The sequence below is a fragment of the Triturus cristatus genome, chromosome 7 (assembly GCF_964204655.1).
Source record: "Triturus cristatus chromosome 7, aTriCri1.1, whole genome shotgun sequence".
Lineage (NCBI taxonomy): Eukaryota > Metazoa > Chordata > Amphibia > Caudata > Salamandridae > Triturus > Triturus cristatus.
The window spans coordinates 631,431,976-631,449,342 of NC_140590.1; the positions used below are offsets into that span (position 1 = coordinate 631,431,976).

General features: G+C 43.2%; 1 protein-coding gene across 2 annotated transcripts in view; it reads left to right on the forward strand.

Annotated features, from left to right (window-relative positions):
• CEP95 (centrosomal protein 95) overlaps positions 1-17,367 on the forward strand; it is a 717,939-nt gene that overhangs the window by 565,592 nt on the left and 134,980 nt on the right. For both annotated transcript variants that reach the window (XM_085617251.1, XM_085617252.1), the window contains exons 16-17: positions 8,221-8,371; positions 10,238-10,407. In XM_085617251.1, coding sequence (XP_085473377.1) covers positions 8,221-8,371; positions 10,238-10,407 — 321 coding nt within the window. The remainder of the gene's footprint in view (positions 1-8,220; positions 8,372-10,237; positions 10,408-17,367) is intronic.

Genomic DNA, 17,367 nt, shown 5'->3' on the forward strand with positions numbered 1-17,367 from the left:
CTTGGCAATTTGGGCTGGACTGTTCCCATGAGGCACAGGGTCAAGACTGATTTGCATATGGCTGGGTCTAAACTGGTGTGGCATGGTGAGCAAAAGAACTGTGGATTTAACCCAGATCTCTTGACTGGAGTGAATGTTTGATTTGCTCTACATTCCGTCCATCATCTGTGTGCCTTTTGCAATCCTGCAGTGAGGCAGGATGTATGTCTGCTCTGTAGTGGGAGCAGACCACATTCAGTTCGCCGTCTAGGCTTTTGGCCTTACATCTGTTCCTCAGGTCATTTAGATTGTTCTGTTGGTAGTTGCAGACTGGCGATGCACTTGTTCCAAACTTCGACTATCAGTTGAAAGTGAGTTCATCTTACCTAGTGTCAGATCACTTGTAGAGCACTAGACATTTTTGTCCACTCTGGGGTTTTCCATTAGTGAGTCAAAATTAAATGGTGCAGCTATCAGTAGTGCAGGAGGTGTACTGGCACCAGGGCCTATGGCTGGTAGGAGCCCACTGCACCCTAAATCCTGGCTGTCTTTCACTATACATCCAATGCATTGAGGGCACATTTTCTTTGCACCGGGCCACATCACGCCTCCTATGCCACTGCCTTAATCTCTTATTGCTCCTTTTCAGGGGTGCCTTCTTAATTTTGGCCATCCTGGGTATGATCACCTTAAAGGCTTTTCCAGCTTCCCAGCAAGTCAGGCACATTTAGGCTCCCACTGTTTAAGGGGAGAGTTACTTTTGCTACCTTGAAAGTTACCTTTAAAGTTTTGAAACTCCTTGCCTTACTAGCATCATACACCCTGCCCATACCCAATGCTTGCAGACACATGTGGGCCCTTCAGTGGAACTTGCAGTTGCAGTGGACCCTACATTATGAAACCCTCTCCCACAAGATCTGTGTTTTTGAAGCAGATGCAAGTCCTTCAGTGATGGATGATGGAAACTAGTCTGATGTGCAGCAAACCGTTCTCCTCATCTCCTCTAAACGTGATGGTAGTGACAGTCATGATTTGTAAATGAGGGAGGTTATCTGTATGATGTGGAGATTAGAGGTCTCTAGTCTCTGATGGAGCAGCGCCATCACATTAATGTACTGGAGCTGCATGACATCAGCTTGACTCTCTCGAACGTTCTTGTTTTAAAGGACAAAGGATAACCACATAATCTTATCCATTTCTTATCACACAGTGCATATCATCTAATGAACATAAGACCTGCAAACCAGTACATGAGAAAGTGAGAGATTTTGAGAATGTCAGAATTACAAGCCAAGATGCCTTATATCGCAAAGATCCTTCAACAACGCACATAATGCAAATAATTGTAAGTCCAGCCCCATGTTTTCTCCCTGCCTTTCAGATAGACCTCCGAGTTGGGAGATTCTTAAGGTCTTTGTTATCACAGTGGCGGGGGTCACAAACCACCTGTCTTTGTTCTCCCCTTTCAGATTTTGACATCCCATCTGCTTTCAAAGCTGTCAACCTCTACATGGCATTTAGTGCCATATTTTAGCCTACCAGTGTCGGCCTTAGGGGAGGCAGGAGTATTTCAAGCTTGTGCTCTGACTCTTGCCAATAATAGGTAATGTGTCAGCAATTTCTCTTTGCGGAGGACAATGAGCATCCTCAAAATACAGAGTCATCCAGCAATAGAACCGGTGGGCTAAATGGCAAGTATATATTACATATCCTGTCCACATCTTTCTACCTTCCAACAAAATCAGATCAGTCCTGTTGCTTACGAATAACACAACCGCCATGTCCTACTGCAACACTTAGGGCGGCGCAGGGTCACATGCTCTCTGGAGGCATTGAGGCTGTGTCACTAACTGGCATTTCATGGATCTTCACATCAGAGCAGACAAACTCAGGAGGGATGATCTACCCGACCACAAGTAGCATCTGCTCCCAGAGGTGTCAGAGGGTATCTTTGCCTAGTGGGGCAAATCCTTGGTAGATCTTTTTGCTACATTCAAAAACCCTCCGTGTTGGGTGTTCTGTACTTCCGTTTCCCATGTTATGTGTTGAGCAGGACTTTGGCCTCCTGAACATACACATTGCAGCTACTGCTCGTGATACTGAATATCCTGAAGAAAGTAGGTACAGAGCACAACCCTTGCTGGTATCACCATGGATGGGCTTGGAGTCTGGTATTCTTAATTCCGAGCATCTACGTTCTACTTCAACTACCTCTTTGGGAGGATTTGAGGTCCCAGCAGCTGGGTGCTACACCCAACCTCTACAATCTATGCAGGCTGCTGAGAAGTGTCAATCTTTCTTTTTAAATAGTGAATTCTGGCTGCCTGCCGCCTTTCCATTAAGTCTATATATTCAGGCCATTCAGCTAGATATGTTGTCTGGTGTGGGGGAAATCAGGTTGGCCCCTCAAGCCTCGGCTTGGCAGTACTCGAAGACTTTTGACATTGAAAACTTTGTTTCTTATTGCAGTTGCTTCTGCGCATTGCTTCATTGAGCTGTTAACCTTGTCAGTTCAACGTTTTTATACTAACTGTATGCCTGACAAATTGGTGCATAGGACCTGTGCAACTTCTCTCCCAAAAGTGGTTGCCTCTGTCCACATAGGGCAGCCCATTACGCTTCCCATGTCCTTGTCCCTCCCACACTTATCGAAAGAAAAGAGTCTACACTGGTTTGACCCCAACAAGCCATTATCTTCTATATTGATAGGACTAACTAGTGCTGTCCATCGGTTTTTTGTGGAGTTCACTGTTGTGAAGACAGGAGAAGTAATCCAGAAGCAGACTTTATCCCAGTGGATTGTTCTTTGCTTCATTTGGTGTTATGCTTTGGCTAAAAAGGACACTCCTGACTGCATTAGTGGTTATTTTCAGCAAGGTAAAAGCTGCAACCACAGCATCTTAATGTTCTCCTTTTCTGGACATTTGCAGGGCTACCACATGAGCTTCTGTCTATACTTTCATCTAGTATCACTGTATTGATTTGCAGGTCCACAGGGATGGCCATTTTGCCCATTCCGTCCTGCAGTACTTACTGGCGCAAGAGGTGGCCTCATTGCTTTGGTACTGATTCACAAGGTAAGGAGTCTGTGGTTTGGAATATACATCACCCTGGACACAGATGCAGCATTGCCAAAGAAGATACCAATCGAAAATGGGTTGACAAGGGTATGTCTTGGCTCCCTTGCTCTTCTTTGTTTACAGTCAACCTACCAGACACTTTGAATAAGGCACGGGGTGCTAGTCCTAAATTAGGTGGGAAACACATTGCTTGCTTACTCTACACAGACGATCTGGTAATCTGAGATCGAACAGAGATAGGTCTGCAGAGGAAGCTGGATGTGTTTAATGAATATTGCAGTCAGAATATTGTTTTGTAAATCTGGAAAAAAAACAAGGTTTTGAGCTTTGGCAAGAAAAGGAAGAAATGTATTTGGTTCCCGGGCTCCACAAAGCGGGAAATAGTAAATGAGTCTAAATATTTAGGAATATGGTTCGAAAGATCCCTAAAATTAGATTCTCTTTTGAATGCACCAAGAATAAGAGCGTTGAACTCAGTTTGTGGGCTGAAAAAATGTAATGGAAATTATGGAGAAAGGTCAGACAGACCTGTCTTGAAAGTATATATGGCTATGATACTGCCTCAGATCCAGTATGGAGCAGAAATATTGCATACGAGTGGCAAAAGAGGGTGGGATTTTGAAGAAAGAAAATGTATAAAAAAATCTATTATCCCTACCCGGGTCATTTATGATTCAGGCGGTAAGAATAGAAACGTCACGGTATCTTGGGAAGTAATGGCGCGAATGGCATTAATAAGATTCTTGCAATGCCTGGGAAATGGGGAGGAGCAAAAAACTGCAGAATCGTGCAAAAGGGAAATCTTGCAGAGTGAGATACAGCATGTAGGGAATTGGGAGTTAAACTGCACCCTCAGGACTTACAAAATGATGTTGTAAGACGAGAACTGAAGATACTAGGGAAAGAAACCTCTCGAGAACAGGATCGCCAGTACCTGAAGGGGAAAGAAAATCTGTGGATTTTATGACTAAATCTGAACAACAGTTCCTGTACATAGATATATTACCCAATCGCTGTCTTAGAAATGAAGTATTAACATTACAAGTAGGAATCAATCCTTGTTATGGGAATGACTGGATAAAAGGGGTTATGATGGATTCCGAAGGGAAGTGTACCTGCAACTTTGCCACAAAATGTGATATTTTGCACATACTATTAGATTGTTTTAAGGTTCTTGATGCACGGAAATTGTTTTTTCGACCAATATTTTTAAAATACAGTATTAAGAACCGTGCATAGGCAGCAGAATTGTTAACGGAAATGTCCTATTTGCACATCGCATGTGCACTGGGGAGAATTATGTTCAACTAAAAAAGGTTTTAAAAGAGTTTATAAAATTGGGAATTTTAGGAATTATATTTTAGGATAAAATGAATTAGATTAGGGAAATGAAATAATTATTTATCATGGGATTGTAATTTTATTATGTATAAACGATTTATTGATATTGTATTATGAAAAGATTATAATGCTCTTTTATGTTTAAGGACCAAGGATCTAAATAAACATTCCTTTTGATTGAAAAAATTGGTTGATTGAAATATAAATCAAAAGAATAAGTTGCTTACCTTTTGGCAGGACTTTCACAACCTAGTCATCTCCCCTTTCTTTAGAGAGGACTTTCAGAATTGAACAAGGTTCCAAGCAAGTTTTGCATACAGCCAGTGCAACTTCAATATTGTCTTTACATCTGAGGGTGTGAAAGAAATATGGGATAAACTGACCGCGCATGATGTGGTTTCTATAAAGTGGCTATGTGTTACCATGTTTGGAGGTGTGATGAACTTGTGATAAAAGCAAGTGGCGCCTCAGTTCTTCAGGAGTTGTTGTAAGTGTTTGGATCCAGGCTGGTGTGGGGGATGAGTCACAAGGTGAGGAATCTGTGGTTCGTTAAAGTATCCACTCGAAAGAGTTATCAAAGGCAAGTAACTTATCCTTCTTGTTTTCTCCCATTGGGATTTTCTTTAGATTTTCATAAACTTAAAATTGCACCATCTATGTACAGGATGCTAAAATGCATTTTAAATATAAAACATTCATTTTCTAAAACATTTTTTGGAAACAAAACATGTATAAAGGGGCAGCATTTTCTGTCTTTATTTTGAAATGTACCTTTTAATTACATTTATTATTTTCATTTCCAGTTGTTATTTGATAATCGGCACTATCAAATTAATTTGACTAAAATAATCTCCTTCAGTATGTTGGCCCCCTATATGATTCACGTTCCCATGAGGGTAGAAACATTTATCATGAGGTGGTCTATACAATGAGAGCTTGTCTCAGGGTAATGCGAAGCCTTGTTTGAAAAGCATCATGACCCTCTGCCTAAGAGTCCCACACCAGCAAAAGCACCAGAGAAGGGGCATGTAAACATTGGCACAGCCCTACGAACAGAGCAAAAAACTACTTCTGAGGACTAACATCTCTGCCGTTCACAAGGGTGTTTGACATTGAGCCAGACCATATCAATGAATGGTTTAAAAATGATATGTTTGACAATAACTTGCTTGATGTCTAGGTTTTCACCCTCGTCTATAACTACACCATTGAGAACCTTGATATAGAAGCATTATTTCCCCTCAACATTGAGCTATGCAGTCGCATCTGCAATAAGTCTACGAGCACTAAAAGAGGAGGATAATTTAATTTGCACAGCATTTAAGCTTTATAGCTTATGAACAACAAATGCCTTGCTCTCAATGGAAAAAGGTAACCCTGCTGCCAGAAAACATGGAGTTGAATGTAAACGTACAGAATCCTGTCAGCGGCAGCACTAGTTTAGCAACCTTACACTCCCAATCCATTGTCATAATCCTTAATGCCAGAAAAAGGATGAGGGGAGAAGGTTAAGAGCTCTATCTAGGAAGGTTCAAACCTTATGGAATTGGCTTGAACCACCACCACCCCACAGTCCACTTATGTGACGGTGTAGAAACTCTCTTCAGGTATGTCGGGAAGAGCAGGAATTGAATGAGTCCTAAATAACTAGCTGTCCAGAGGCGTCTTCTCTTCAGAGGGAAAATGAAACCTTGTTTACCTTGACAGCACAAAAAACACAGGCACTTCTCTTCCAGATATTCTGCCACTCTTCAGGACAGTAATTCATCTAAAAAAGCAGATGCAAAGGTGAACCTGTTTCTCCACATTCACTCCACCAGTGATGCTGTCGGTGGCACCTTTTATCCTGAGAACCTTGCAATACTAACCTCGTTCCCCTCTCCGTGCATTTCCATCCACATTAACCCCAAATTCATAACCACAATGATTGATGATGGAAAGAGGGCGGATACTGCACAATCTCAGACCTGTCTCGGGGGAACGATAAAGTCCTTTAGCCAGTGCAAATTGGAATTCCGACTAAAAGAAACTGATTGGTTGAGGTACGCACAAGTATGGCATTGGATAAGGCATCCCACAGTCAAGGAGGCAGCTACCAAGATAAGATAAGACGCCCTTTAAAAAAACAATAAGCCGACTCCTTCCCACTAAGGGTGTGATCCCATGCATTTAAAAACTATTCATAGAAACAATTTGAGCTGAGCATTGGGCATTAAAAGACTGAGGGGATAGATACGCTCTATTAGACTATGTAACAAAGACTCCTTAGAAGTTAATTTATAACTGATATTTTCCTCAGAAAAGATGCATCATTTAACCCAGTGGCTTCAGATCATTGATGGTGTAGATGTGTAATGGTAGAGACCACCGTTCACATGTGGACTGCCCCAAAATGGCACCCTTTTGGAAAAGCACGTCTGATGTACTGAAATTCATTTTGCGTCTCCCACCACCATTCAATGTGAAAACACTTTTGTTGTGCCTCAGACCTTAAGGATATGTACTCATGATAAAGGCAGATTGGTATGTTGCACCTCAATGTTTGGGGACAGCCAAACTAACAATAGCACATCAGTGGAAAAAAGTAAATCCACCCTCAATAGAGCAGTGGTATCTATTGTTCTGATTTATATTAGCCATGAAGAAACTCATTCATTAGCAATTTAGAAAACCCTCATTTACAACTTGATGCTCAGTGGGGCTCTGTATTGAATCATCTTTTGCTGGACTCCCCTACCCGCCAGTTACCACCAGTTTGGAGGGCCCTGGGTTTGTTGTCCCGATTATAAGGACGGGCGGTAAAAGACCCTACCACTCGTAGTAAGGGGCGAGAGGAAATGATGAGGGCGCCAATACTTCGGGGCCCGGGACACCTAAATTATTATTATTTTTTTTATGATTTGCCTGGTTAGGTTTGGGGGTGGGTGAGGGGGTTGTAGAGTTAGTTCAATTTAAGGGTACATAAAAATGAATTACAACTGTGAAATATGGTAGGCGGTTATACAATCATAGCAAACCTTGTAAAATTGCATTCTCTCATGAATAATCGGTATTTTTTTTTTTAAAAAAAGCCTTCAACCTAACTGCAAAATTCAATTAAAAAGAAAAAACAAGCAAAGTACCTGTATTAAGACGAAGAATTCATGCACTATAAAAAAAAAAAAAAAAAGGCTCAGCCCATCAACATAGACTAATCTGCAAACACAGCTGTGTGCGGTCATCCTTATTGACATTAATACCCATCATCATTGTGGCAAAAGTTTGCTGATCCCTTTAACAGTTCTTCACAAGAAACAGCTGCTGCCGTGCTCATTGGCCTGTTCAAACCCCTTTGGTGAGAGGAAGCCTTTGGGCCCCTTCCTCAGTGTGTAGCAGGAACTCATCAGACTAGTCTTTACTATCTAGCTACAGTTGAGCTGGAAATGAGCTGACACTTGGGTAGACTTGTTTCTATATTTCAGCGACACATCCTGATGAAGGGAGCTATATGTAATTTGGCATCTGTGTATACCAGAGAATGAAATTAGAATAGATTAATAAGCTTTTCTATATGCAGTTCTTAAAATCTCCTAAATAAAATAGGTATTCACTTTTTGCTCAATGCACAGTTTAAATGATGAGAAATGCAAATGAATGGTCTGCAGTGTCCATTTAATGGTCAATGCAGTGTCTCACATCAAATGTTACCCTGCTTCGATTAGAAACATACCTGAATTTTCAAAACCGAAAAGGCATATATTTATCCTGTTGTGACACTCAAGACTTTGAAATTCAGCATCTTTTATAACTGTTTTCCATATGCTTGCTATTTTCTCCAAAGGAAAAAGAATATAAAGAAAACATCTTTCAAGATCTTCCAAAAACTCCTCAGCCGGCCAAAGTTTATTCTAAAAAAAACACACCTCAGAAGTCCCGACCGAGCCAGTTGATTTCAGGGGGCGGACTAGTGAAGCCAAGGAAAGCAACTCCAAGTAAGAACCGCAGTTCTGTACGTTTTGGAAACTACCTTGCAGTGAACTCCAAGAATAAGTGTTCGAATGAGTAGCCAGAATGCACTAGGCCACAACATTCCCTCATCTGTTATACGACACAGAGGGTCATGAAAAAAGCAGTTACAGTATTTCTGTACAGACCTATGCTTTTAATACTTGCAAATGCCTTTCTTTGTTTGCAAGATATTTTTTATGTCCAGGATTATATTTAAATTGATTAACCCATTTGTAAAAAGTAGGTGGGTGCATAAAATATTTTTGTCAGTATTTACATATGTGATAAAAGCTATCTAATAACCACTATAAAACAAGCAAATGTGTGTTAAGATTTGCAACATTATGAATTATGCAGATTTGTATGTAGCTATACTGAAAGAACATATTCGTACTTTTCTTAGTATCTACCATACTAATAATGTTGCTTATCATCAACACCCATTTACCCCATTTGGAACACAGACCCAAAATTTAATTACACTGTATTTTGTCTTCTCTTGCCTTAAGCAGCGTACCAGTTAAGCACTGTCTACATGCTTAGTAAGGTTACTCTCCATCACCTCATTTCACAGAAGCAAAACATATACATTTTTGCTTTGTATATCAAGTTCTCTTGCATGTCACCAAATCTATATTATAGACACTTGTACTTCTTTTGCCAACAAGATACACTTGTTCATATTTTCAAACAGTCTTAGTGGGGATAAAGGAATAAAATAAATTGTAAAATCTAACTTCTGATCAACTAGCGTTTAGAAGATTGGTAATAGAGTACATTTTTTGCTTTTAAATTATTCAACTGCATTAGCATTGATCATAAATATAATTGATCATATAATATGTTATAATTTGTCACCATCTTTAGAGTCGCACCTTCACGTTGCCGTGGTTGGTGCTTTGGGGCAGTTCATCTTACACTATGGCAACTGCTATTAATCAGAGATCTAAAAAAGTTTAAACGTGCCAAAATTCTGCAGTTAACCTATGTTTGACACACATCGTGTATCTATCCCAGTGTGGAAACCGTGCATTCCAGGCCCTTATCCTGGTATATGAGGTATTGCCTGGGAACACCCTCAGTTGCCCTGCCTACAATTTTAGACACTATGTCTCTACTAGAATGCTAAAACCAGCAAATTGGAATTTTCTGATCATCCCCGAGTTATATTAGTTAACATTGATGGCAGGGCTTCTCAGTAGCTGCAGTCAAGTACTGAAAGTTTCTGCATGCCTAATTCTGGCGGAACCTCACCATTTTCAGTTGTGGGTGGAGGAGTAAAAGCACAACTTTCAATATTCAAAACTTTGTTATTTTGAGAAATGTCTGTGCTCATCATTAGGCAGTCACAGTGTATTTGCTTTTTAGAAATAAAAACAACATAACTAGGTTTGGTGACGTTATCAGTTTCTGTAATTTTTTTGTTATTTTCATTATGCATTTCACTGATACATCCTTAATGTGTAATATCGAGATTCTTGAGCAGAAGCATAGCATTTTTAACTCTGAAATACCAACATAGTATTCAGCTGGCCCTAATTTTATTTTATAGTTATGAAATGTATATTTGGGAGTGGACGGATAAAGTTTTTAACTACCAACACTAGTTTATTAATTATCTTCACTATTCTATAAATGTGTGCACTCCCTTGAATAAATACGTCACGGAGTGGCATCTAGAGTAAATTTTAAGTGCATACTCTTTTTATTTCAGAGCTTTACAACTGAAAACACACTTCGGTTTAATAGGACAAACGTTTGACATAACATAAATGCAATTTCTTATGTTGAATTTTCATGCTGACCTTTTTCTTGTAAACACTTATCTATTTTATTTGTTCACCCTGCAGTGAAAATAAAAGACAACGATTTGCTACCGCTGTTGATGGAGGAGTTCCCATACTTGCACATATCGCCTCACACGCTCAACAAAATGTGGAAGCACCAGTTTTCTCAGATTGAACAGCTGAGCAGGTCTGCATCTGAAGAAGAGCGAAGCAGGGCGAGGCTTCAAAATGAAGTACGTTGGGCATATTAGAGAATCAAGACCTTTGTTGTCACAGGTTTTCAACAGAGGACCCATATGAGGTGATGTCCAGGTAGTCTGAGACCCCCTGTCCTCTCAGTCAGGAAATAATTGTACAGGTGTGACTGTGAAAAGGATTGTCTTGATATACATCTATGCCATTGGAAACAGTAGGAGAAGACCCCAGTTTCCCCTGAAGGTGTATAACATTTTTGAAGATGTGATTATGAGGATAGTTATATTGTAGAACAACTTTTTTTTCACAACTACTTTCTTAACAAAAGTAAAATGCAGGGAGCGCACATGCTTTTGCGAATGCCACTTTTTCTTTATATTCATGAACATTTTTACTAGAATTATTATTAAAAGAATACAAAGTCTGCACACCATAAAGAATCAGCATGCAACCTAGCCTTGAAGGGGCTAAGGCTGAGAAAGTAGATAAAATACTACTGCATATTTAAACGCCCTAACATTCTGGATGATTTGTATGTACAGGGAAAGCTAATTCCAGAGCTTAGAAGCCTACATATGGAAAGGTCTCCCCCTGCACCAAGAACACTTGAACTAAGGAACTTGTAATAGGGCAGCAGAATGGGATTATAGCAATTTCACTGACTGGTAAGCGGTCACCAGACATGACAAAGAAGGTCCAGTTTTCTGATAAGCTTTGTAAGTCAGGCAGATAACTTTAATATAAATACTTAGCTTAATGGTTTGTGTAGGAGGCTGGCTTAGTATATGGTGCACACTTATTTAATTGAAGCACCCTGCACTATTCCAGGCAACCCTTATGGTGATTTTAGGGGTCATTGATAACCTTTGACAGCTCTCAAAGTGGTAGTTGTGGAGAGTATTCTTCAGGCTTATCTTGAAGGAGTGTTAAGCAGCTTGTTTTACCACGTCTAATCATGTAGTGTAGGTTAAACAAAAAAGGACCACATAGTGTATATATAAAAATATCTATTTATTACACAACGCTCACTAACACATTGGTATATCTCCTACCCGGAGATATAAACACAAATACACAATAATACTTCAATTACAAATAAGGAATGGAGCACAAAATACAGTGGTCTCCAGAGGGAGACCAAACCATATACTAAAAAAGTGGAATGCGAACTGCAACCGAAGTCAGGACTTAGACCAGGAGACTTAGAAGAGCTGGGTACAGAAGGACCCCCCCCAAGGTAAGTACCCAGGAGGCTGTGTGCATAGTGGAAACACAGCTGTGTTCTCAAAACAAGTCAACAGGAAAGTCACAGTTGCAGTTTTAAAGAAGGACCCTTCCCAGTGGACCCTGAAGACACCCAGTGGCAGACAGAAGGTTGGAGAGTCATTCCACCCGTGAATACCCCAGAAACCAGGATACCCACAACAGGGAAGCCAGGTGCATAGTTGTGAAGTGACGGCGGAATCAACCGTAGACCTCAGTTGAGGACTTCAGGAAAGATGACACTGGAGAAGACTATGCAAGAGTCCGGTGGTATCCAAGGGTGGATTCTTGAAGCGAAGAACCTGCACTCATAGGGCACAGAATCTATGCCTCCCGGAGGTAATCAGGAGGCACGGAAGAGCAATGTTCACCGATGCCGGATATTTCAGAAGTGTTGACTGTGACCTTGTCGCTGCAGCTGTGAAGACCAAGCGACACTGAGGAAGACCAGAAGCTGTGCGCGAGCTCTTCCATGTCGGAAGTCGAGAACCAGGGGGTCGGTGTCTGGTGAGAGCACCAACAAGCCTTGCCAGTTGTAACAGGCGTGGAAAGTGAAGAAGGAACAACGTTGGGACCAGCAAGGTCCAAGGGACACACTACAAGAAGGAGAGTCAGAGTATGCCCGAGCAAGCAGGGGAACCCAGTGGAGGATAAGAAGACCCTGAAGAGGACCCACTGGCCGAAGACACAGGAGTGTCAAGAGGACCTAGAGCAGCTCACAAAGAAGGAAGGCCCACCGTTCAGAGGATGCAATGAGGAATCTGTACTTGGCAGGAAGAGATGCTGAAGGCTGGAGCTTCTTGTAGCCCGAGCATCACTGCAGTGCAGAGCCAACAAGCCTGGGCAACGGCAAGTCGATGCGGTGCACGGGGGTTTGGTCCCAGCGGTTCTGAACAACCACTACCTGTGTTGCTGAGCCTTTCAACGTCTGTGGGATGACTCCTTCATTCCAAGAGAGATTACTTTGGGTGTCCTTGATGCCCACATGTCTGTTGAAGATCCTGGAAGTAGCACAGACACACACGACAAAGAAGACTTGCAGAACAGTGAGTCCCTGATCATGCAGGAGTCTTCCTTGAGGTTCCAGGTGAAGTCCAAGGTCGAAGAGTGACTTGGTTTCAGGCCTGAGTGTTGTCCCACGACGAATCTGAAGAGCCACCCACAAATAAGTCCGTTAGTACCCTAGGGAAAGGGTTGGACGACTCAGGGTTCCCTCCCAGAGGAGGGGCTGGACAGAGGGGACGATACTCTCATGTACTTTGTCCAGTTTCACACCAGAGCGGGAGTCAAGAGCTCCCTGAACTGGTTCAAACTGGAATATGCAAGGGGGGAACCAAATGTGCCCTTCAAAGCAGTCTGGTGGTGCTGGCAAGCACCCCCACCCCTGCCCACTACACTAAATCCTGTCTGAGAAGTGGTCACACCTCCCTGTGACAGGAAACCTATTGTTCTCTTGCAGGGGATTTCCGTGTATGGGCATAAGCACTGGAATAGTCCCGCCCACGTGCCGGGACCCCGGAGCATTTCTTTAGATAAATCTCCTTAAGTGGTTATTTTTCGCCTTTCTTCAAGAAGGCCTGTAAACACACCTAAGAGATAGAAAAGACAATAAAGCAACCTAACTAAATAGGCTACAAAGGCCACAACTTCATCTTGAAGTGAGAAAGATGCCATAATACTATGTTTTGTGTAATTTTTAATGGTGTTTAACACCCAGAAAAAAAAAACATCACAAAACTCCTTTTTCATGATAGAGATGAAAGGATGGGACAGAGTAGCCCCCCATAGGCTGCCATTAACTAGACTCTATGCCTTTAAGAAAACTCGGAGACCACCATTAGCCCATGATGCACAGTCAGTGGCAGTTGCTTCAGTTCTTTTTTCTGGCTCCTTCTAACAGGACCCTTGAGCTCAACCAAATTTGTTTTTTTTCATCGAAAATCTTTTCAGAAATTTAACTTTGAGTGTTTCACTTGACGTCTTTGGTCCTTCTCTACCTTTTCCTATCTTTTTCTGACAGAAATTACCACAGTTTATTTTAAAAAAATGCCATCTCCTTTTGATAAGTGTCCAGACTGTGCAAGGAAGAAGTCCAAATCTGATCCTCATAGAGAATGTATTATTTGTCTACCTGCTACTCACGTTCCTGACTCCTATTCCATGTGCAAAACCTTTTCCAAGCGTACTCTGCGTGACATGGAGAGAATTTGCCTTCAGGGAACAGAAGAGCGAAGAAAACCGTTCCAGTCATCAGGTGGGGCTTCAGGGCGAGGAGAGGGTCAGTCCTTTACCAGAGCCCTATCTTCAGCCTCTGGGGGGGGGGGGGGTGGGCTCCCCAGCAGAAGACGGGCTGCAAAACGTCATTGTTCCCAGTCGACATCGAAGACCACGACGTGGAGAGGAGCAGCGCGACCTGTTCGCCATCGACCCAGGGCTCTGGGTCGAAATGACATCGACATGCAGCATTGAGGAGAAGGTCGACGACAGTGGTTGCTCTGACGGCGAGAACACATTCGGCATCGAGTAGCCCACCTCTGACGGTCACAAGATCACCGACAAGAACATCGCGTTTCTCGACATCTACCCATCACTGTCGATCGACACCTCACCGATGGTCGAAGTTTTCACGTTGCAGCCGATCGACATCGTTGTTCGTCGTCGAGAAAAACCCGTCGATCACAGACTCAATCCTCTTCAAAGAGTCTACAGTCAATGTCAGGAGGGAGTTCTCTTTCAAGACGACGTCTAAAATCGCCCTCGACTAGCAGATTTGCGTCGAGGGGGAAAGGGGGTTTTCCGGTGGAATCGGTACCTCCCCAGAAGGCTAGAAAAAGGAGGAGATTAATCTACTCATCAGATTCTGAGTATTCTCGGACATACTCTCCGTCTAGGACAGTATCATCGGCTCAGTCTCCTCTTCATCGTCCAGATGATCAGCCTCCTCCTGCGCCTCTGTCTTCACCTCCACCTTCTACTCCACCAAGAAGGCCGAGATCCAGGTTTCGTACGAAGGTTCATTCTCATCGACGTAGACGCTCCTCTACTCATTGCCACCACCGACATCACGGTGGAAGATCCCTGTCTAGAGTACAGGAAGATACTTACCTACTTTATCGGACTCTCCTCCTCAAAGGATTTCTCCAATTGATATCTCTACGTTTCAAGAAGTCTTAGTTCGAGGAGCTTCAAATTTGAACATTCCTATGTCCCTTCCTGCTCCATCAACTTCAGTCATATTTGAGACTTTACAGCAAAGACAAGCATCTCGTCCTTTGCTCCCATTGGTACCAGGCCTCTTGGAACCGGCGATGGAACTTTTCCTTGCACCATCTTCTATTAAGCCGGCTCCATCCTGGCTGCAAAAGAAGTATAACCCTCCGGAACAGGACCCCACATTCCTAAGGGTGGACCCGCCTCCAGTCTCAGTCATTGTGGTGGCTGCTAAGAAACAACATATCTGAAAGAGACCCGTTAGTGATTAGATTCCTTACCTTAGATTATCCCCAGGCTTCAGACTGGATCTGGAAAGTTTTTCATCAGCAGTACCCCTGCGCGTCGGTAGGTGTCATCATGCGGCTCCACGTACGTCGCTGGCGTTGTAGCCACAGAGATGACATCGTCGGAGCTACTTGGACGTGCCCTCGCAAGCTGACGTCAGTTCTTTCTTTTTCTGTGCCAGCAAGTGCAGATCCGAGAGAGAGCGGTACTCCCAGTCATATTTTGAGACTTGTTTCTCTTGTTTGTCGAGTACTCGACTTCTGGTCCTGTAGGGACTGCCGTCTAAACATGTCGGCGGAGGACCCGCATGTCGTGTGTCTATTCTGCTTCAGGCACATCCTTCACCCCGAGACGTGCCCCAGTTGTCGGGCCATGGCGCCAAAGACTTGCGGGAGCGTTCCCGGAAGTTCTTTGTGGCCCAGCAATTGCTCCGCGCCACTCAAGGTCCCATGCCCGTGGGCGGTCCAGGGGCCGGTCGCTGTGCCTACACCATCATTCGTAGCATCGGGGTCAGGTAAGTATCGTTACACAAGTAACTAACTTGTGCACCACGGCCCCAACTTCCACAGTTCCACCTGATAATGAGAGTCGTAAAATAGACTCAGTGGGAAGAAAAGTGTGCAACACAGCAGCGACCTCCATGAAAGCTGCTAGTGCAATGGCGCTTCACATCTACCTAGAGATAAGAGGGAGAATTTTAATGAAATAGTAACGGAAGGACTTATGGTCTCTAACCAGGTTATTAGCACTGCTGCAGACACATCACTTCTAGCTACGCATGTATATTGTCATAGAGTGGCACTCAGGCGGCATTCATGGCTTCGCTTGACTTCATTGAAGCCTGAAGCGCAGTAGCATATTCAAAATCTTCCTTTCTCCGGCACTACACTAACGGTTCTCATGCAGATGAGGAGATGGCCTGCATGAAAGCGGAAATGGAGACATTAAAAGCGGTGGGTCTCGAGAAACCCAAAGAACAGCGAAGTTTCTTCCATCTTTTTTCAAGACAATATACAACACAGAGGGTTCAAACCCCTCAGTGGTATCAGGGTCGTCAGTCTGGTAAACAGCAAACCTACCAACCGTATCAAGAAAGGCAACCTAGAGGAAGGTTCGGACAACAAGCTTCACAAGGAGGCAAGTTCCCTACTGGTTTCAAGCCCTGAATGCGATCTTCTCCCTCTTCCTTTACCCACTCCGGTAGGGGGAAGCATTCAACATTTCCTGGCAGAGTAGCAAAGTATCACGCAAGACAATTGGGTTCTGAATATTGTGAGCATTGGATATTCTCTACGATTCATCAGCCCTCCACCACCAGTGCCTCCAAAGCAATCAAGGTTCCACCTATCGCAATTACAAGCGGAAGTGAATATTCTCTTACAAAAACGGGCAGTAGAACCTGTTCCTTCGCTGCAATGAGGCAAAGAGCTGTATTCAAGATTCTTTCTCGTCAAAAAGAAAGTCAAGAATGAGTTCAGACCCATTTTCGATCTAAGGGAGTCAAACAAATGGATTCAGAAGGAAAGATTCCGGATGTTAGTACTACACCAGATCTATCCTCGACTACAGCGGGGGGATTGGTTATGTGCAGTAGACCTACAGGACGCATACTACCACATTCCCATTATAAAGAACCATTGCAAGTTCTCGAGATTTGCAGAGGAAAAACAACCACTACCAATACTGTGTGCTTTCGTTAGGCCTAAAATCAGCACCCAGGACCTTCTCCAAGTACATGATGGTGGTGGCTGCACACTTAAGAAAACACTAAGTGTTCATCTACCCCTATGTAGACGATTGGCTGATCAAGGCATCCACGTGTCAGGAGGCTCAAACACATTTCAACTGGACCTCCGACCTTCTCCGTCGTTTGGGACTTCACGTGAATCAAATGAAGTCTACAGTGCCTACAATATCTGGGAGCATCGATCGATACTCGGACGGCAAACGTGTATCCTTCGGGGGGGAGAGACGTTTATCGATCCTTCGGAAGGCTCAGGCTCTCATGTCAATGTCACACCCGACTGTAAGAAAGATCTCCTCTCTTCTGGGCTCCATGGCGTCCTGCATATTTCTCACAGATCGCACGTCTCCACATGAGACCCCTGCAGGAATGTCTGGAGGACCAGTGGGACCAGCGAACGAGGAATTGGGAGGACCGGATTCAACTGTCACAACATGCCCTCCAGTCCATCAAATAGTGATGCACGCCCACCAGTCTCCTACGGGGGACTCCC